This window comes from Miscanthus floridulus, chromosome 11 (assembly GCF_019320115.1).
Source record: "Miscanthus floridulus cultivar M001 chromosome 11, ASM1932011v1, whole genome shotgun sequence".
Taxonomy (NCBI): domain Eukaryota; kingdom Viridiplantae; phylum Streptophyta; class Magnoliopsida; order Poales; family Poaceae; genus Miscanthus; species Miscanthus floridulus.
In genome coordinates, this window is record NC_089590.1 from 81,639,455 (window position 1) to 81,662,017 (window position 22,563).

Here is a 22,563-nt window from a genome sequence, read left to right on the forward strand (position 1 = left end):
ACCATCTCGAGCATTAAATAGTTAGTTTAGCTACTGGATCATCGAGTTGGATTTTTGAGCAGCTTTAAAAAGCGCGCATGACATGGTTGCAGCGTCTGGGCGCGATCACCGCGCCGGCACTCGGCGTCGCCGCGCCTGCTGCCCAACACATGCACTGCACATGGGCCACCACGCTAGCCAGTCCTACCACTGGCTCCGTGCTGCAGGTCGCGCCGCCGTTGCTGCGCCCTGGCATGCCACACACGTACACGCATGAGCATGCCGCGCCCGACGACCTAGCCGCTCGACCACCACTGCCGTCATCGTGGGCCCGTTGCTCTAGCCAGCTAGCTACCGCCGCTTCACCGTGCCGCTGACCCCATGCGTCGTGTCACTGCGCTGCTACTAGCTGTGGTCGCTTGTGCAAAGTCACCGCGTGCGCTCTGCCACCACCGTCGCGTCCACCTGGCCGCTCTGCCACCTCACGCCCGCCTGGTGGTATCGTGTAGGCGTGGCCAAATTTGGCATTGCCCGCACATCGCCTTGCCCCACCTGCCTTGCCATCACATCGGCGCTCGACGACGCTATGCTGCTGCGTCCTCAGACCGGCGCCATACGCTGCGGCGCGTAGGGCTGAGCATCCGTCGTTGGTTCACCGGTCCCGCGCTTGCAATTCAACCTGGTGAAGCTGGCTCGGCCCAATTAACTCCGTCCATAGCTTCACGGTGCAGTCAGCCAGCCACCCGACCCCACCTTGCAGCGAGCCTCGCCGTGCCATGCTCCAATTTGGAGTCCTCCTCTCGCCGGGTCGTTAAGACCATAGTGGTACGTGTCGAAGGCAAGCTCCCTATCCAGTGCAGCTCGCTTCAATTCATTGCACCGCTAACTTTGCCTCCACCTGCTCGTCACCCTACGCACCTTTGCCTAATCACTACCACTGCCTAGCCTCCCCTGACGCAGCCTTGCCACCATCGTGCACCACCGCACTATCTGTGCGCACGTGGCCAGCTTGGCTCGGGCCATCTCCGGTCGAACCGCCACCTCTTCTGGGTCCGTGGTGAGTGCCTGGAGCTCACTCGCTGTCCTATTTGCCTCGACATTGTTGTAGCTCTCTAGAACATCGCTGTTTTTAGTGTAGGAGCTCTACCACCATGGTCTGGCCTTGCTGTGGCGTCCTAGCTCGCGCTTCCTTCACCTAGTGCTTCGCGCTCAAGCCTAGTAAGGTATTGGCTCTATAGTTAGGGCGGGGAAGGGCTGGTCTGGCCGACATAACCGCCCTGTGCTAGCGCCGCTGCACCGGTGCGCGCGTGGATGCCCGAGGGTATCATCGTTGCGAAGATAGGTTGTTCCGGGGGCTTACCTATGAAGTAGATGACTGTAGGAATAGTGCCGTGGGTCTCAAAGTGATTTGCCATTAGGTTAGGGCCGTTTTTGCAAAATAGCTGAAGCGCACGGGCCTCCCCGTTGTGGGTCGTCGTCACCTGGCTGGGCCGCGCCATGCGTCACGCACGCGCGGGCGTTGTGCTAGAGTGGGCCGAGCCGCTCGCATGTGTGCCGAGCCGCTCGCATGTGGGCCGCGTGGGTAGGAATCGGTTTTTCATTTTCCAGTGACTTAACAAATATTTATCCAATTTAGTTTTGAGCTAAACTTTGAAAAATGATAGTAAATGTTGTAGGTATCCAAAAATAGTGAGACAAATTTTACTAGGTTCACAAAAATGCCATCTATCTGTTAGTGTAGTCAGTTTACAGTTAGTTGTGATAATGATAGGTTCATAAATTCAAATTAGAGAGCTTAGTATTATGTAGATTAATATTTTTAGGAATTTTTGTGGCAAATTGATGATAGCTTTAGCCATGAAATTTTTACAGTAGGATCATTAGATTATTATGTACTCACTGTAACTTTTGTAGCACTAGAGTAGGTTGATAAATAGAATAGCTAGTACCCTTGTTTTATCATATATAGAGTAAATCGGTATTAAGAGTAAGAATACCTTTAGTTGTGAAGATAATACATGTCATGTGGTATACTTGTTAGTGTTAACAGTAGGTAACTTAGCACCTTAGTCGGTAGTACTCGCTTAGTAACTTGATAGATGTATTTTTATTTTAAGAGTTGTTGTTGCCGTATTACTAAGTGTTGCATCATCATTTCATGCATGTAGATCACGAGTTGGTAGTGTTCATGCCCGTGGACAAACAAGATTATGAGGAGGTTATTGAGGAGTACGAGGAGGAGATCCTCATGTAGGAGGGAGGCTCAGAGCCTTTTGGTGCTGATTTTGTTGACCCACCGCCTGCCCATGGCAAGCCCCGATGCATAACCAGTATCTTTAATGATCACTGAATATATATATGATGTGCATTTACGTTACATGCATTTTATGAAAACTACATGCATAAATATATCTACCTATGAGTCCTACTAGTATAGGTCAAATAGTTGCTATGCTCAGGATTGCGATAGCGTGAGTAACCTGCCGTTACTCACAATAGGCGATAATTACGATCACTCATGATAAAATGGTGGAAAGGAAAAGTGGTGATCAGGCAGGGATATGGTTTGGGTGTAAGAGGTTGTGTCCTATGGCTAACAGGGCATAGCTTGGTTACACTTTTTCCCTGTCTATGTCGGTTAAGGACCGGCCATTGCATAAGTCTCGAGGCAAGTCACAGATTTATTATCCTGATCACATACTTGGGTATGGGTGCAGGGAAGACTTGTTGCTCTCTTGTCGTGGGTTTCGGCTATTTCCGGACCGACTGATTGGAGGCGGGGATGGTGGAGGTCATTGCACCGCACTAAGTCCGGGACTTAGGAGCGAGGGCTTAGAGTCCAAGTTTGGACGGAGACCTAGACCCCATGATAGGAGGGTGATGGGTTGGTCCTGCTTGTGCCTGGAGTATAAGTGAGGCATGTATTTTCAGGGTACCCAGCTGGGGGCATTGATTCGTGAATCATCGGGTGGTCCGGTACTGCTTGTTTTGGGTCTAGCACTGTAGTAAGAACTAAAAGATAAAAGGTGAAGAAATAGAACTGATTGCTCAACTCTTTCTTGAAAGTAGAATAGGTGCTTACAGAGAATGGCTAGATAATCAATTAATCATGGCTATTAGTAATTACATAAATAAGGACTCACTATTAGTATTCTTTCTACAAAAAGGAAACCAACAAACCATAAAGCTTTCCATATCCCTTGGAGTCAGGAAAATATTTTCACTAGTCAGATAAGTCTTGCGAGTACATTGTGTACTCAGGGTTTATTTACCCCTGTTGTAGGTAATGCTTGAGGAGTATTGTTCTGTGAAGGATTCTTCTGGTGGGCACAGTCGTATCCTTGTTCATTGTCGATAGATGTTTATGTTTAATTCCGCTGTTTAATATTCCGCACTCTGACTTTAGAAATATAATAATGTAATTTTTAAGAACTCTGGATGTGTGTAATGGATTAAGTATTGTAACTCGTTCTCATTATTGGATCCTTGGGGGGAAATGTGGATTTTTCGGGTTCTTCGTTGGGGTGTGCCCGACGGATACCGCCCGCTGTAGCTTGCTTTTGGGGTGTTTAGTGTCTGGTGGAAGATGAGCACCTCCATAAGTGTGTTATTTCAGGCGGTTCTGCCATAGTGCGGCACTGCCGTACTTGAAGAGAGGCACTGCCGCACTTAAGCCACGGCGCTACCATGACTTAAGTGACCGTTGGGGCAGAGGGGGTATTTATACCCATCCTCTTCCTCCCCAACGGCCCTCTTCTTCCTTTTGCTCATTCCTACTCGTCCAAAACAGAAAAGGAGCTCTCTCTCTCTCTCTCCCTCCCTCCATTAGTGACCTTAAGCCCTCAAGCAAATCTATTGATTTCCCCATCAATCCTTGAGAGAAAATGGTCCAAAACTCAATTAGAGAGCAGCTCTATTGATTCCTCAACTCAAAAGAGCACTTGATTCATGTTTTGGCCGATGGTTGTGTTTGTTACTCCTGGAGCTTGGCTCCTAGCTGGCTAGAGCGTCGCCCATGGAGCTTGCCAACTTGTGTTGTGGCTCCAGGAGGTTTGTAACCATCTCTTGAAGCTCGTATACTCACCCCTCATCTCAACAGTTAAGTCTCTTGACTAGAGAATGAGTAAGGGTTGAAAAGCCCAAAGCCTTAGTGGCTAACCTCAACAATGTGGAGGTAGGCAAGCCTTGGTGGCGAGCCGAACCATGGGATAAATCATTGTGTCACTTATGTTTGATTTACATTACTTACATTTCATATTATTGGTTGAGGTGATTTCTAGGGTTTCTAGTCGATCTACTTGTGTGGTGTTCCTACAACTTCTAGCTCTTGATATGTGACTATCATACCTGTAGTAGGCTAAGAAATTTCTTCGATCTAAGTTTTCGTTGATGGATTTTGAACTATGACTCGAAGTAGTCTGCAGGTGCGGTAGTGCCGCTATTCTGGTCCAGCAGTGCCACAGTCCAACAGTGCCGCCCTCCAGAGCAGCAGTGCCACAGGGTGAATTTTATAAAAGTTTGAGTGTTTATTTTGACAGGCCTATTCCCCCCTATAGGTCAACCAGAGATCCTACACGGACTCAACATCGTAGGGTTGGGGTAGGGGCGCGTCGAGGTGCTGGTTGTGGACGACGTTGGTGGTTGGGGTCACGGGCTCGATGAGGTCGGAGCAGGGGCTCGAGGTAGCGGCTCTCAGTGTGGATGCGGTTCGGCTTGGAGCGGCTCGTGGTGCCGGTGATCGTCGCGGAGATGGAGGTCAGGGACACTGAGGCAGAGGTGGCTCCTGGCATCGGGGTCGTGGCGGCGACGCGCGGTCCTGAGCGACGTGCTCGACGTCGTGGCTCCAGTGGTCTAGGTCGAGCTACTTGGCCAGGTCGACGCTGCGGTCGCGACAGAGAGGTTGCGGCGTCGCAAGGCAGTGTGCATGGGTGACGTCACGTCATGGCGAGATGGTTCGCAGGGGAGGTGGCGGTGCTGTGGTGCTTGCTCCGGTGTGGCGAGTGGGATCGTGGCCGGCACAGACGCGAACAGGGTCGAGGGGAACACCGGGCGTCACGACGGTGGGACGAAGGAGCAGAGGTGGAGCGGCGGCATCAGGCGAACAGGGGGAAGAGAAGGGAGCGACGGTGGTGGCTGCGGTACTTGTAGGCACCGCCTCTAGGGTTCAGGCGGCCGTCCGCGCCATCTGATGTGATAGCCGAGACACGTGGCGTCGGATGCGGCACTAGGGGTACGGACGCCGAGGCAGGCTAGTGGCGTCGAGGTCGTTTCCCAAGCCATGGACGCGGTGTCCGCTTTCCCGGTCCTAGTCCAGTGGGCATGCTGACGTGGGGTGGGGCTCGGCTGTCATAGGGACGGAGAAAGCACAATCAACGGGGCCAACTCACCGATCCGTGGAGAGGGCTGACCGACCACTGGTGGGGCGCCACATCGGCAACATGGGGAGGGGGCGCTGTTTCCAGGCGGCGGTGGCTCCTAGGGAGCACATCCACTCCCTAGGGTTGGACGTAGGGGCGCGCGATTGGGCCAGGTGGGCTTCACGTGCGCGGGATGGGCCTGCGGGTGGAGCTAGTCTGCGGGCTGCGCTGCTGGGCTTCGTGCGCGTGCTGTCCGCGTGGGCCGAGCGGAGTGGAGAGGAGGTAGGCCAGCTGGGGAGAGAAGGGAGGGGCGTCGGGCCTGCGGCTGGGATGGGCCGGGGGCGTGAGCTGGGCCACGCGGCGGGAAGAGGCGAGCGGGCCTATGCGAGGGAAAGGAGGGGGCCCGAGGTGGGCCGGCTGGGAGAGGAGATGGGCAGCTGGCCCAAAGAAAGGAGGAGGTGGGCTGGTTGTGAAGGAAGAAGACAAAAAGTTTTTTTTTCCTTTTATGAATTATGAATTTGAGAGATTCAAAAGAGATTGGAAATGAATTCGAAAGGGATTCGAGAGGAATTTGCTACGAATTTGAGAGGGATTTAATGAGGGGGGGGGGGTTGTTTGCTATGGCTTTGTTCACTCCAAACGAACTCAAAACCAGAACCAACTTAAGAACAAAGCATGCACCTGCAATCAAAGTCTATATGATGCAACAAATTATCGGTAAGCTCTCCTAAGTTTGACTAAGGTTGACCTAGCGATTACATGCTTCACACATTTGCAGGAAAAAATTTAAAAAGCTCGTATTTTTTGATGCTCGAAAACCCGGGCTGTTACAAAGTACCCGGGTGTTATTCCTCCTAATCTATTGAAGAGGTTGTTAGGAGAAGAAGATTTCAAATGCAGGGAAAGATTGATACTTGAGAGGATTCTAGGCTCGATGGCTGATGCGACTTACTGCCCAAGATGTGAAACAGCTTGCCTAGAGGATGAGCAGAATAATGCCCAGTGCTCCAAGTGCTTCTTCACCTTCTCCACCCACTGCCGCGAACGTCGTCACATAGGTGATAGATGCGTGACTCCAGAAGAAAAGCTTCTATCCTTACAGGTAGCAAATAAATCTACTAAGCTATGCGATATGAAATCATGCTAAACACTAGCCTTTTTCAGTCACTGTTCAATTGTGATTGTTCACTGTCAGATCCAATTTTGAACGCAACTTCCTAGGATTTTTGTGGTGCCATTATATGCTCTTATTAGGTATTTCATCAAAGATAATATCTGTGGATCTTCAGAATCTGTGTAGACATAATTTTGGCTCAAGTAATCAAAGCTTATTTCTCTGCCCTCTTTGCCATTGCAAAACTTCAACTTAGTTGGTTCGTACAGAAAAATGCATTACACGTCTTGTGCAGACACATGTTGGATTTCCATGCGCAGACACATGCTGGAGGGTGCTAGTCGCCTATGGAGCAGCCGCCTTCGTTCCCAAGACCGTTCCATTGCTGATCACTGGTGTAATTTATTTGTCATGAATTAATGCCCTGTACGATTAAGACCATGTAAACTCTAGGTGCCTGGCACCCTCCATTTACCGGCTTGCCGGAATCTATGGAAAATCATTCAGGTGGGGCTCTCCCCCCTCCGGTGAAGTCTTCAAAAAAAAAAAAAAAAAAAAGGTGCGTGCTTCAAGCAGAGGCAACATTGATAAGAGAATTGACCTGGTCAATCAACTAGTCAGCATCAGCGAGGCACTTCGTGATGCTGTTCCATGTTCCCATTGCCGTACCGCCATCTCAAGGATCTCAGGCTGCAACCACATGCTTTGCAGGAACTGTGGGAAGGGGTTCTGCTATGACTGCGGCAAGCCATTATATAATCACAAAAGGTAAGCTTGTCTGAACTTCTGATGACCCCAGTCGAAGTGTTGTTTGCTAAGTGTCCTCTACCATATCTAACCTCCTCATACTGCTTCTGAAAACAATGCTCATCCTCGAAAGTGAGCAATGTATACGTGATCAGGAGCTGAAGTCAGTGAGGCAGGCTGATGTCGTTAAGCAGATACAGAAAGAAGTAATGGCGCCCGGGGTCAGAAATTATCCGTGCCCGAGTTGTCACCAACAAAATCCTAAGGTAAAGTTGTCGCTAATTTTGCAGACCATAGGATTCTGGATGGGCAATAGATTTGTTGTCATCTGAATACCAAGTTAGACATGCCAGTCTTATTCAACCGAAAATATAGACCGTGATATTTTTATAGCTGAAAACGTTGTGGCGCTGTGCTGTTTCTACTATGACCAGATGGGAAACGACAACCATATTTTCTGCTGGGCGTGCCAAGTCCATTACCTGCGCGCTGTGCCGGAAGGTGGTTCGGAAGAGCTCGGAGCACTATGGTCCCTGCGATGCAAGCAGCACACTGTCGACCCCGATATCCCCCCGGCAAAAGAAGGATGGTGAACAGGGTTTTCAGAAGTTCAGACAGGTTCATGTTCTACTATAATGATGAGCAAGCCACGCTGACGTTCTCACTTGTTAGAGCAGGAAGTGGGGCATGCTTTACTGTGCCAGTGCCATACCATGTAAATACATATAGTATGCAATTTCAACGAACATGATTACAGTTATTCTCGACCCCATTGGGTTCCATTAACACCAAACTTTTCAGAGATGGCCGTCCGTCTCCGGAAGCGCAGGAGGGTCCTCCAGTCGTGTGACTTTCAGCACCCCTGGGACTTCTGCTCATTTGAGAACGTGTCGATGGACGTCAATACGTTGAAATGTACGTTGTCAATTCTCATGGACTAGAATGGATTTAGCTCACTTGATAGTCGACGGGCCTGGTTGTTGGTGATGAACGCGCTGAATAGCCCAAGCTCACTCTCATACGTTGCGCTCCGTGCTGCTTCGACGCTGAGGTGCACGAAAACACGACAAGGATCAGTACAAAATACAGGGTAAAAATGGGAGGTTTTCTTTGGAGTGGTGGTTTGGAGAGATCCGTGAGCCATGCAACCTGCCGAGCACTTTGGCGAGCAGGCGGTTGTTGTACTCCTCGAGGTCTTCCACGCCGTTGTCCGGGACGCGGACCGTGGCCTCGAACAGGTGGATCTCCTGGCCTCTCCGCTTCGGCGGGCCGACGGCCGCGGCGTGGGCAGTGACGGCGAGCGCCACCAGGACGGCAACGACGGGCAACATTCTGCCGCAGGTCGTCTTCATGTTTGCAATTGCACAGCTTGCAGGCTTGCAGCTACTGAAGATTTCTGTTTCGCTCGGTTGGGATACGGAGGTGAACTAGGCCATTTTTATAGGGTGCCTGTGCCGATCAGTTACGTTCAGATTCGGGAGTTTGAACTGTTTCATAAGCTTATTGAAGACCATTCATGAAGATTAACGTCTCTCCTGTCCATAAGTGATGTCATTATAGCAGTGATGCAACAATCAATCGCCAGCAACAGGCAAATGCATACTTTGTTAAAAAAAACAGGCAAATGCATACAAATCGCACAAAACTGCTGCGTGCTGGATCAAGTCCTGATCTGGAAGATAAGGGTGCTTTTGTTGAACAATCGAGACACAAACACAACAATGTCGCACAAACTTGGGAACTGACACAGTGAAATATATCAGTAAAAACTTGATTCCTGATGCGTGACACTAAATTAGCTGACGCATGTGAATGAACCAACAAGAGGAAAGTCATATGCCTACTTTTTTCCTACCACGGTCATATGCCTACATCAATTACCCATTTATGCTATGTCTTTCAGATGCACGAGTAAAAAAAAACTCTGATCCGCGGGGGACAACGTCTCACCAGGTATTTCATTAGGAAGAAGATCTTCTCACGCAGATCGAGAAAATCCTCGAACCCTGACCCCACCCATATACAAAGGCACCGTATCCCCGTGAGATGGGACGGCCACAGACGTGTATTTTGGCGTGGGACAGACGAGGGGATTTTTTTACCTTCAGATGCATGAGTGCCCCGCCTTTCTATTCTGGATCCTTCATCTGCAGTAGTCGGTCATGCACGCCCAGCAAAAAATCTACTTCTCATCTTCTTTTTTTGCGAGACCCAGTTATAGACGTAGACGCTCACATACACAAGCACACACTCACCCCTATGAATGTACACACGCACACCCTACCTCTATAAGCACCTCTGAAGAACTGAGTTGGACCGGCAAATCTTAAGATTGACGAAGTCACCACAGGCGCCTCGCTGTCGACGGGCACGTCGCCTACCTCTGCAAGAATAGTGCCGTTAAATTCTGGAATAAATCCACAAAAATACGAGCACCCTTGTCAAGTCAGGGACTTGAATCCAGATGGGCAGGTTCCACCACAGGGAACCCAACCAGCTGAGTTACGCTCAGTTCGCATGTACTTCTCATCTTCCTGTCTGCACAAGATATGTACCCCTCAGCTTCACACTAATTCGGCACCCCAAAATACAGTTCTTTTATACAGATACAGATCGAAAGCATACTATTACTAGGAGTCTAGGTTGCGTTACCTTAAATTTCTGTGCACGGCATTTGGGGCATCTGACGGTAGAACCAATTGGGCGTGCTGCGTTTCTCATCAGGCGTTCAGGTTGTGTCTCTGCCATTTGCCTCTCCCACTCCGCTATGTCTCTCGCCGCAAAGAGTTTGCAGTCCTGATCCCTGCAATGCAATGAGTTGTTGTTTTTCTTTAAAATGGAATGCATAGGTTTTGTGCTATGTCATGTCAAAAGTGTACTTGTGTTGCGTAAACATAAGTAGGCTGACCAGAAAACCTTGAGCTCTTCCCTCGTGTTTCAGAAAGAAATATAGGATACTGGATGCCCGAAAGGCCTACCTGAAATGCTGGCCTTGCCGCAGGCAAAGCAGAAGAACTGGCCACAGTTTCCGCACACCATTTTGTTGCACCCTCCAGTTTTGGCGATGGCCATTCGGCATTTCGGGCACAGCCGAACAACCTTGTACAGTTGTCTGATGTTGAACAGTTCCTGCGTCATCTCCTTCTCAGTCATCCTGCCTGAAGGACCGGAAACGGCGACCAGAGGGGGGGGGGGTGAATGGGAGCCTCAAATTTCTTTCGAAATCTTCGACCACTGTTCCAATATCAATCCCCAAAAAAAACATACACGATAGACTTGATGACCACGACTCTAGAGAAGGGTGGATGCTCCCTTAGAACACAGCGGGTCACCACAAAGCAAACGGAATATAGATCGGAGCCCAAACGAGCAAAGAACAGCACTGCCCCTGCAAATATCGGACACGTCCGGTATTTTCGGACACGTCCGGTATGCTCTCGGACACGTCAGGTATTTTCAGCAGCAAGCTGACCAAAAGAGAAAAATCCAAAACCCCGTCAAACGGTGTCCAAAAATCATGAAATTTTAACCATAGCTCTTTAGACACCAAGGGAAGATCTCCACCAAATTTCAGCTCAAAACTCCAAAGTGAGAAATATCGGACACGTCCTAGATCATATCGGACGCGTCCGGTATGAGGGAGCAGTTTCTCGGGAAAAATCAAATCAAGCCATAACTTGATCAAATCAACTCCAAATGACTTGAAACTTTGCACAAGGGTTCACAAGCGAGTAGAAAGGCAACCTCTAAAGGATCATGGCCCGAGACAAACTCTAGCTCCGTGAATCGAAGGAATTGAAGAATCCCTAAAAAATGGGTCAAGAACTAAAATTGACCGGATCTGCGATCTCGTGAGGAATTAGTGGATTTCCTTCGGTGGAAAGCTTCTACTCATGTCATTGATCGATCCAAGGCAACAAGAACGAACCAAAACCATCCCAAAACGAAGAAACGAGAGGGAAACAAGAAGGGACAAAAGGAGCTCGTGAAGAACACCAAAATCACATCAAGAACATAACTAAATCATGAATCCCGGAGGGCATACGGTGGTTACGGCTACCGATTCCTTCAAAACCAAGTCACAATTTGAGTTGTGGACCTCTCTCATACATGGGAGCAAACTAGAGGTAGAAACCCTAAAGGAGAAAATGAAAACTGGAGGAGGTAAGGGAGATGGGGGCTCCCTCATCCTATTTAACAGGGCTATTACACATTTCCAATTTTGCCCCTGGATACAAATGAGTTGAACCGCTAAGCCCAAGGGCGTTGTTGTCCAACCCGGTGTAATCTTGATCCGACGGCCACCGCGCCTTCTCACCGGTAGCTTCGCCTCGACGCGACCTCCCCGATGCCGCCACGTGCCGTCCGTCCCTCCTCGGAACCTCCGCCCGGGTTTTGAGGCCCAAACCCGTAAACCGTTCGCGGGTAGCGTACTCCATACGCGTTCCCCGTCATCCGACGCGTGTCACCGCCGTCCTCGACCGGCCGGCCCGCCAAGTCCTCCTGAGCCTCGCTCGACTCACGCGTCCGCCGTCTTGACCCGGTCAACACCGTCACTGCGTGTCTTCTTGCACTTGTCGATGTCCCAAGTGTCAGCCACCGCGGCTAGTCACCCGGCCTCTGGGTCCCTCGGTTCAAGCCTCACGTCCGTCCTTCACCGCTCCCGGTCTGTCGGCACGGCATGTCCTCCTTGACCTTCACCTCGTCGTCGACCACCGCATCCGAGCTCCACACCTGCACAACACAAGCCAAAAGACATGTCGCACACATAGCTTTCGCCATGGTAAGGTTAGTCACCACTCAACCCACTTCGTGGATCATATTGACAATCACTCATCACAAAACGAACACACAAGGGTACTTGTCAACCTTGTGTTCGCACTGCCTGAAACCTGTACATTTTCAGTAAAATCATAGCATGCTGCGACGTTTGGAGCTGTATCTTTTCGGAGAATAAACTGCACCCTACAAATCAAGGATCCTATATATACCTTTCGGAGCTGTATCTTTTCTTCAGGAGTTAAACACTTCTTCCCTGGATGACATGGCCCCTTACAGAACGAACAGAAGATAAAGGAGCATTTTGGGCATTGTGCATTGTTTTCGTCATCTTCCATGCAACTGATCACACAATTTGGACAGTAAACCACGTTTGACATTGAGTCCAGTGTTTTCTGAAGGAGAAGCCTATCCCAACGCTCATATTCTGCTTCTGTAAGAAGCCTCTTCAGCACATATGGTGGAATTGAATCTTTGCACTTGCTATCAGGGCATACCAACTGAAATACACTACCTTCCTTGACATGCAGTCTGCATAAGGTCTCCATACACTTCACACAGAACAAGTGTTTGCATGGAAGAAAACAAAAATCATACGGCTAGAACAAGAAGAGGGAATTGTTGTTGGAGATGCGAATCTGAACAACTATATAACTGAATTTTATAAAGGACTGTTTGGACCTCATATACCAAATTCTTTGTCAATGGACGAGACTTTGAGGCATGACATACCTCAAGTGTCGGAGGAGGAGAATGAGATGTTGACAGCTCCATTCTGTGAGGAGGAGGTCAAAATGGCAGTTTTTGACATGGAACATAACAAAGCACCTGGTCCGGATGGCTTTCCTGCGGATTTCTACCAATTTTTTTGGGAAGTTATAAAGCCAGACTTAATGAATCTTTTTTATGAATTCCATGCTGGGAGATTGCCTATTCATAGCCTAAACTTCGGGGTTATTACTTTGCTACCTAAGATTGCTGATGCGGCCCGAATACAACAATACAGGCCAATTTATTTGCTAAACGTGAGCTTTAAGATTTTTACGAAAGTGCTAAATAATAGAATTTTGAAAGTGGCAGACAAGTTGATAGGACCGTCACAAACGGCCTTTATCCCAGGTCGTTACATTATGGAAGGAGTTGTTATGCTGCATGAAACAATTCATGAGTTACATAGGAAAAGACAAGATGGTGTGATTTTAAAGTTAGACTTCGAAAAAGCGTATGATAAGATAAAGTGGCCTTTTATTCAACAGGTCCTCAGAATGAAAGGATTCTCACCAACTTGGTGTGAATAGATTTCGAAGGTCATATCTAGAGGAAGTGTTGCAGTAAAGGTTAATGATAATATAGGCCATTATTTCTAAACTAGGAAAGGAGTGCGGCAAGGGGCCCGTTATCTCCTATTCTGTTTAACATAGTGGTTGATATGGTGGCTATCCTTATTTCACGAGCTAAAGTGGCCGATCATATCCAAGGGGTTGTTCCGCATTTGGTAGATGAGGGACTTTCAGTCCTCTAATATGCAGATGATACTATCATTTTTATGGATAATGACCTTGAGAGGGCAAAAAATATGAAGCTCTTCCTTTGTGCTTTTGAGCAGTTGTCGGGGCTCAAGATCAATTTCCATAAGTGTGAATTATTTTGCTACGGAGCAGCCAAAGCGAATCAATTCGATTATGCACAAATTTTTGGGTGTGATTTGGGCTCGTTTCCGTTTAGGTATCTGGGTATTCCTATGCATCATAGAAAGCTCATGAATAAGGACTGAAAACATGTTGAAGAATGTTTTCAAAAGAGGTTGAGCTATTGGAGAAGTAAGATGTTGTCAGTAGGAGGGAGACTAGTCTTGCTTAACGTTGTTTTATGCAGTCTTCCTATGTTTATGCTTTCCTTTTTTGAATTACTGAAAGGGGTTCTGAAGAAGTTAGACTATTTTAGATCCTGGTTTTTTTGGCAGAGCGATGAACACAAGAAGAAATACAGATTGACTAAATGGGAGGTAGTTTGTACACCGAAAGATCAAGGGGGTTGGGTATCTTAAATTTAGGTGTTCAAAATAAGTGCCTCCTAAGCAAATGGCATTTTTTAGTTGCTGAATGGAGATAAGGTTTGGCAACAATTACTTAGGAATAAATATCTAAAAAACAAGACCCTAACACAGGTTCAACATATGCCTGGGGATTCTCAATTTTGGGCTGGCCTCATGAAGGTCAAGGGGGAGTTCCTCTTGTTAGGCAAGTTCGAACTATGTGATGGCTCTCAAGTGCGATTTTGGGAGGATGCGTGGATAAGACCACGTCCTTTAAAATCGCTCTTTCCTGCACTATATAATATTGTTAGGAGAAAAGGGATGTCTCTGAGAACGGTGTTATCTATGACACCGTTAAATGTGGCTTTTAGGAGATCCGTGGTAGGTGTTAATCTACAAGCATGACACGAGGGGTTGCCATGGTGGAAGATGTACAATTAACAAACCAGAGGGATCATTTTGTGTGGGACTACATCAGAATGGATTCTTTTCAGTAAAATCCATGTACAGAGCCTTATTAGGATATGAAGCTATAACTTATAACACTTCAATATGGAAATTGAAACTACCTCTTAAAATCAAAGTCTTTTTGTGGTATTTGTATAAGGGAGTAATTTTAACAAAAGATAATTTAGTAAGACGACAGTGGCAAGGAGACAGGAAGTGCTGTTTTTTCATCTGAGGAGTGCATACAACATCTACTCTTTGATTGTCATTTTGCTAAATTTGTGTGGCGAACTATTCATATCTCCTTTAATTTAATACCTCCAACTAGTGTGCACAATATGTTTACAGACTGGTTACATGGGTTTAATAGGAAGCTGAAATCCAAAATTCTTGTGGGTGCGAGTGCAATTTGCTGGGTAATATGGTTAACCCGGAATGACATAGTTTTTGAGAAGGTGCTAGCACCATCTTATTTGCAGGTTATCTTTAGGGGGATTTACTGGATCAGGTTTTGGTCCCTACTTCAGAAGGAGGAGGATCGCCAAATGATGAAGATGGGTTGTAGGAAGATTGAGATAACCGCGATGGAGGTGTTTGCAAGAAACGGTTGGAGATTCAGTAATAGAATTACGTTTTAGATGTTGCATTGGGAAACTTTACCTTCTTCCTTTTTGAACAAAACTTTGTTTTTAAGATTGCGTGGACCCTTGTGCTTATGTGTAATAAGGAACAGCTATATGCATTAGTCGATGCAGAAGCTAGGATATTAATATATTATCTTTTCTAATAAAAAAGTGTTTGCATGGATGCCTGATGAAGTTTGAACCTAATTTTTGTAATATTAAAGTTATTCACAGGAGAACAAACTTCTTTGTAAGCGCAATTGGTGTTCCCTGGTTCCCAATAAATATAAATTGTCTACTATATTGCACTTGCACCCAGCTAATTGGTTACAACCAAGGCATTGTTCAACAAGGTAAGGGCCTAACATGACAGTACAGAGTAAGTGATAAGCTTAGAGCTGGAGGAAAATGTTTACCTTTGGTCTGGTTAAGACATGTCATGCGCATATGGATAGCCTCAAGAAAAGCTTGATAACGCTTCTTACTACTGTAGTTCAGCATCAAAGGGATTACAGACTCCAGTGAGTTTGTTCTTGAGTTTGCACGGTTATCTCCATTGTGGTTGACAATATCTGGGCCCAGTGTCATGCTTCCATCCATCCAAAGATAAGACATGGAAGAATTATGTAGCCATTCAACCCATTGATATACGACTTCCTGCCCTGGCAGCCCCGACCAAATAGTGTCAAGCATCTGACAGAGAGTTGAGAAACATAAGGCCCATCCATCCACTTAGCAGTGACAGCGAAACTTGGGGGGTCTTTGCTAGGATAGGACCGTGGAAGAAGGGATGTCAATATCAAAGGAGGCAGGTACTCGAAATCGCAGGTGTAGGAGAACTCGTCAGGTCCATGTCCATCGTCATGCTTATAATCGTCACACCATCCTACATCCCTGGGGCTAGCATTAGGTGCTGAATGCTTAGCGCACACTTTGATGCCATCAGGCAAATGATAATGTATGTAAATCTGGAATAAATAATAGACAGAAAACCCATCAAGATCAGATTCGAGCCATCCAAGAGTAACTGAAGCAACGACATTCATATGAATTAAGTGAACAGATGATCATGCATGACCAGCTCAAGAAACCTGAAAACTTCTGAGCCCTCCTTTGTTTTCAAACACAATCAGATCATCACCATATATTTGTTGACCCACAGGATCACCGGCTCAGGTGAGTGAACTACTCACCAGTCTTGCCGAGCACCCACTAGCCGTGCCGACCACGAACAAGCGTTGTCCGTCCCCACGCACTATGGCTAGAGCTTGAAGAAGAAGGGAGAACAGAGCATACACACAGTAAAAGACACCAGCGTTGGCCGAAGCCCTGTCTGGGAGATGACAAATCTGAACTCTCTTTACTGAGTTGCCGTGGTAGTCTATTTATACAACTCTATCCATCTAGTCCTAGTACAACGCACATGCTGAAACAGTAACTAGATAACACAGCAGGGCTGACTCTGCGTCGGCCTCTACATGTGGCTACAGTGCTGCAGGTGAGCCATTCGGCGCCTGCACCTGCAGCGGCTACAGTATCACAGCAGGGGGCCTTTTTGGCGCCGCCTTTCCCTTGCTGTGTTCACACAAGGTAGCAGTAGATTATCTAACAATCTTACCCTAATCCTACTGCTAACTCTTGTACCCCCTCCATGCCGATCATCTTCTTCAGCTCCGTGAGTCGAAGACATCCGAGCGGCTTGGTGAGGACGTCCGCGAGTTGCCGACCAGTTTCGACAAACTCGATGATGATCTGCCCTCCATCGACACAGTCTCTGAGGAAGTGGAACTTCACGTCGATGTGTTTGCTCCAGTCGTGCAGAACCGGATTCTTCGCAAGGGCGATGGCGGGCTGGTTGTCCACCATCAGTGCTGGTGGGTGAGCTTCCACGCCGGTCAGCTCGCCCAGCAGCCGACGCAGCCACACAACTTGGCACGTAGTTGTGGCCGCCACTCTGTCTCACATGTAGATAGCGCCATCACCTTCTGTTTCAGCGACAACTATGAAATTGGGGCCGACCCGAGGAAGATGAGCATGCCAGAGGTGCTCTGTCGTCCGTCGATGTCCCCCGCCATGTCTGTATCGCTGAATACAGTGAGCTGCAGCCTACTCCTGTCGGTCTTTGGAAAGATGATCCCATGATCCACCGTCCCCTTGACGTAGCGTAGTAGCCGCTTTACCGCAGCCCAGTGACCCTCTCTAGGATCCTTCATAAAGCGACTGACATAGCCCACGGCGAACGCAATGTCCGGCCTTGTGTGGACTAGGTATCGCAGACCGCCGACAATGCTCCGGTAGAGTGTTGCATCCACCTTCGCCGCGGTGCTAGCCTTCGTTAGCTTCAGCCGCTCCTCCATCGGAGTCACGCATGGCTTACACTCAGCCATGCCGCTCCTCTCCAACAGCTTGGAGGCATACACGCTCTGACCGAGCGTGAGTTCCTCCTTTCCCTGTCTCACCTCGATGTCGAGGTAGTAGGAGAGTGCGCCGAGATCACTCATTTGAAAACGAGCCGCCATCTCGTGCTTGAAGCCGTTGATGTCCTCCGTACGCGCGCCAATGATGATCAAGTCATCCACATACACGCCGACGACGAGCTCCTCCTTCCCCCGTCGCCGCATGTAGAGCGCGTGCTCGGTTGCACACCGTTGAAACCCAAGCTCGCCCAGCGTGGCGTCAAGCTTGGCGTTCCATGCTCGTGGGGTCTGCCGTAGCCCGTAGAGTGCCTTACGCAGTCGGAGCACCCTGTGCTCCTCTCCCTTGATGGTGAAACCTAGAGGTTGCCTGACGAAGACCGTCTCCGCTAGCTCGTCGTTGAGGAAGGCTAATTTAACGTCCAAGTGATGGACGCGCCAGTCCTTTGCTGCTGCCAAGACTAGTAGCAAATGGACCAACTCCATGTGCGCTACTGGCGCAAAGACCTTCTCGGAGTCTATGCCCTCGCGCTGTACAAAGCCTCGGGCGACGAGGCACGCCTTGTGCTTGACAATGGCGCTAGCTCGTCCTGCTTGACCTTGTACACCCACTTCAGGCTGATCGGACGACATCCTAGAGGTGGATCGACGAGCTGCCATGTCTCATTTTCTTTGATCGCCTTTATCTCCTTCAGCATCGCCCGTCGCCAGTTTCCATCGCGCTCGACTAGCGCGAACGTGGGTGGTTCCTCAGCACTGACGAGTAGTAGCTCTGCATCATTGAGCAGTCGACTAGCCAGGCCTAAGGGCCCTGTGCCGCCGCCGATGTCGTCCAGCCTACGGAACAGCACCTCCTCACCTTCATGGTAGGCGTCCACGAACTCAGTGATGTCACTTGGAGGTGAGGCGAACTCGATCAGCGTCGATGGAGTTCCCTGTTCCGCTAGAGTGCTCAGCACCCTGGTTACAGTGTTCGGCACTACTTCTAGACAGTTCGTCATTACTCCTGTAGTGTTCGGCCACATTGTAGGAGTGCCCAGCCTTAGCCTTAGAGTGGTCGGCACCACTGTAAGACGTCTTGGCTCCGCTATAGGAGTGCTCGGCACCCGTCCTGGAGTGGTCACCACCACTGCAGAACCTACCGGCACCACTCCTGGCGTGCTCGGCATCCCTCTAGGAGTGCTCGGCACTCTTCCCGGAGTGCTCGGCACTCTTCCCGGAGTGCTCGGCATCCCTTCCGAAGTGCTCGGCACTACCCCAGAAGTGCTCGGCTCTACCGCTGGAGTGCTCGGCACTTCTCCCGGAGTGCTCAGCACCTCTTCCCTAGCGTCTCCACCACCATGGATGACCAGGCGCTCGATGATGAAGGTGTTGGTGAAGCTGCCAACTTTCCCCGTGCTCTGACTACTCCAGTCCCAAGCCGCCTTCTCGTCGAACACGACGTCGCGCGAGACAAGCACCTTATCTCCACGTGGGTTGTAGAGTTAGTACACCTTGGTACCCTCCATGTAGCCTAGGAACACCATGGGTGTGCTCCTGTCCTCTAGCTTGGTGAGGTTCGGCTTTGTCTTCCTGACGTGGCCGATGCAGCCGAATGTTCGAAGGAAGGACACGCTCGGCTTGTGCCCATACCAAGCTTCAAACGACGTCTTGCCCGTCAGGGCCTTGGTTGGAGAGCAGTTGAGGATGAACACCGTCATGGTCACCGCCTCACCCCAAAACCTTGTCGGCATGCCTTTGGCCTTCATCATGGATCGAGCCATGTCGACCACTGTCTGGTTCTGCCTCTCCACCATGCTATTCTGTTGTGGCGAGTATGATGCGGTGTGGTGTTGCCCCACACCCTGATCCATGCAGTACGCAGCGAACTCCACTGAAGTGAGTTCACCGCCACGATCAGTCCTCAGCACGCGGAGCTTCTTGCCGCTCTCATCCTTCGCGCACATCTTGAACTTCTTGATCGTTGCCACCGCTTCGTCCTTACTCGTCAGGAGTTGCAGCCACATATAGCGACAACAATCATCCACGAGTAGGAGGAAGTACCGCCGACCACCATTTGTAGCAGGCGTGATCGGCCCACAGAGGTCGCCTTGGACAAGCTCGAGAGCGTCCTTCTCGTGATACTTGGCCGCCTTTGGGAATGGTAGCCTCCTCTGCTTCTCGGCCAGGCAGCTGCCACACAGCTCGCCTCCATGTTTGATGTGGGATAGCCCTCGGACCATCTTCTCCAGCTGACCAAGCGCGTCGAAGCTGAGATGTCCGAACCGGGCATGCCACATCCACGGTTCCTCGGTGTGCCTTGCCGCCAGGCACACCAGCTGCCCTACTTTTAGGTTGAGCAGGTACAACCGGTTTAGGGACCTCTTTACCTTGGCAAGAAGTCGCTACTCTCGGTCCCTGATCGTAAGGACTATGTCCTTGATTAGTACCTCGCTACCACGCTCATCTAGCTGACCAATACTGATGATGCTAGAACGCAGCTGTGGGATGTAATATACATCCGTTAGCGTGCGGTGCTCTCCGTTCTGACACTTGAAGATGATGGTGTCGCGCCCTTAGATAGCCACCCTTGAGCCATCACCAAACTTCACCGTACCGGTAACATCGTCATCGAGCTTGGAGAAGGATGCCTTGGAGCCCGTTATGTGGTTGCTGGCACCAGAGTCCAGATACCACCGCTGCTCCTAATCGGCGCCCACACGTCTGAGTTGGACTTGGGCGCGTGGTTCGTCGAGGTTGACGGTCTTCAGGACCTTCCCAGGTCCTTCCACCATCGTCGCCTCTTCTCTCTCCTCGGCCTCGACGTCGTGCAGTGCACAGAACGTCGCCATCAGGATAGTGGCCTCATCCTCATCATCGGCTTGCGCCATATGAGCCTGAGCCTTCTATCCTGATGGCGACGTTCTGTGCACTGCACGATGTCGAGGCCGAGGAGAGGAAAGAGGCGACGACGGTGGAAGGACCTGAAGACCGTCAACCTCGACAAACCACGCGTCCAAGTCCACCTCGGACGTGTGGGCGCCGACCAGGAGTAGTGGTGGTATCTGGACTCTGGTGCCAGCAACCACATGACGGGCTCCAAGGCATCCTTCTTCGAGCTGGATGACGATGTTACCGATACGGTAAAGTTTGGTGACGGCTCAAGGGTGGCTATCTAAGGGCGTAGCACTATCATCTTCTTTATTGTCGGTGCCCTTGTCAACAGAATTCTAGAGCCATTGAGCTCTGAGCTTGACCTTCATGGTCACCGATCACTCTCCATAGTTGGTGCGAGTCAGCATCGGCCGATTGTTGCTGCTGATCTCCCGCACCGTGCGAACAACGACCTCCGGTCGTGGCTGGGCAGCCACAGCAGTGTCACTGCTGTCGCCCACTTCCGAACCGCCCGTCATCGCCAGTGATTAGTCTGGTGACGACGCTTGTACGGCTCCGATACCACTTGTTGGCTCATAGGATCACCGGCTCAGGTGAGTGAACCACTCACCAGTCTTGCTGAGCACCCGCTAGTGTTACCGAGCACCCACTAGCCGTGCCGACCATGAACAAGCGTTGTCCGTCCCCACGCACTATGGCTAGAGCTTGAAGAAGAAGGGAGAATAAAGCATACACACACAGTACAAGACACCAGCGTTGATCGAAGCCCTGTTTGGGAGATGGCAAATCTGAACTATCTTTACTGAGTTGCCGTGGTAGTCTATTTATACAACTCTATCAATCTAGTCCTAGTACAGCGTACATGCTGCAACAGTAACTAGATAACACATCAGGACTGACTTTGCGACGACCTCTACATGTGGCTACAGTGCTGCAGGTGAGCCGTTCGGTGCCTACACCTGCAGCGGCTACAGTATCACAGCAATTGACATTTTCGGCGTCGCCTTCCCCTTGCTGTGTTCACAAAGGTAGCAGTAGATTATAACAATATTGCCTCCAATGCCGTCAGCTGCAGCGGACAATCATATATATCAATTATAAGCGAGCAGATGATCAAGCTCAACAACGTGATCTAAAGAAAGAAAGTTTGGCTCTGTAGTATGGTCAACTCCATCAGATTTTTAAGCAACACATAACATCCAACATATATCAGAATTGGAGTCCCAACAAGCCAATTTTTTTCTTAGACGAACAGCAAAATCAGTAATCATATTCGTAAGTAAACAGCCTTGCTCCATGTTATGATCCAATGCATTTTTATCTGGTCGTTTTTTGTTTCTTATATAAATTGAATTGTACATGTCCCAGCAGCATCCCAAACCCAAAGAGTTATAAACCCTGCAACAAAAATCCCTAATCTCATCATTACCATCCTGCAGACTGATCGACTAAATTAAAACAAGCATCGTAGCACACATCACGATCATGGTTTCCGTCGCAAAACTTCCAATCTGATTGACTAGATTAGTATTCTGAATTACTGAACCTCGTCCTCCTGCCGCTGCTGGTTGTCTCGTATCTCGTATTCCTCCAGCTCCTCATCGGCGAGGAGGCTGAGTCCCACCCCCGCAGCCGTAGCCGCCTCCTCCAGCCTTGATTCCGCCTCGGTCGCCGCCACCCACGGGGAGTCCAGGTCAAGCACGCCCTCCTCGGCCTCGCAGCCACCCTCGGCCGCCACCGCACTGGACTCCGCACCGCCCGACGATGAGGCCTTGTCCGAGAAACGCCCGCTGCGGTGGAGCTCCAGCTCCAGCGCCCACGGCGACGTAGTGCTGCCGGAAGCTAATGCCGCCATAGCGCGAACTCGGGCTCTGGCGCCGTACGTCGCCCTCGTTTTCGTCGTTTATTTAGGCTTTATTTATTTTTGGACTAGCAAAAAAATACACATGCATCTTATTGCGCAGCCTTCTGGACGGCTATGGCTCAAATTTATTGTTTAACTGATGTCTAATGTGTTTAATTTGTTTTGGAATCGAACTCGTTGCAGTGTCTAGACGTGCACCCAACTCGTATAAACATGAGATTGGAGATTTATATCCAATATAATCACGTCATTGTGCTTTAATTCACCTTGGCGTCTCAAACCACACTGTTTCTAGACATGTTCCTCTAACTCATTCGAGCACGGCTTATA

General features: G+C 49.4%; 1 protein-coding gene and 2 pseudogenes across 1 annotated transcript; 1 reads left to right on the top strand and 2 right to left on the bottom strand.

Moving 5' to 3' along the window:
• Positions 1–7,790, top strand: part of LOC136490757 (uncharacterized) — a 30,880-nt pseudogene extending 23,090 nt beyond the window's left edge.
• Positions 7,791–7,994: 204 nt separating this feature from the next.
• LOC136492298 (uncharacterized) lies at positions 7,995–8,549 on the bottom strand. The gene is made up of 3 exons (XM_066488365.1): positions 8,347–8,549; positions 8,155–8,243; positions 7,995–8,068 (listed from the first exon to the last, which is right to left on the bottom strand). Exons 1-3 carry the CDS (start codon positions 8,547–8,549, stop codon positions 7,995–7,997), a joined length of 366 nt encoding a protein of 121 aa, XP_066344462.1.
• Positions 8,550–9,611: 1,062 nt separating this feature from the next.
• On the bottom strand, positions 9,612–22,224 carry LOC136492300 (uncharacterized; annotated as a pseudogene).
• Positions 22,225–22,563: the final 339 nt, after the last annotated feature.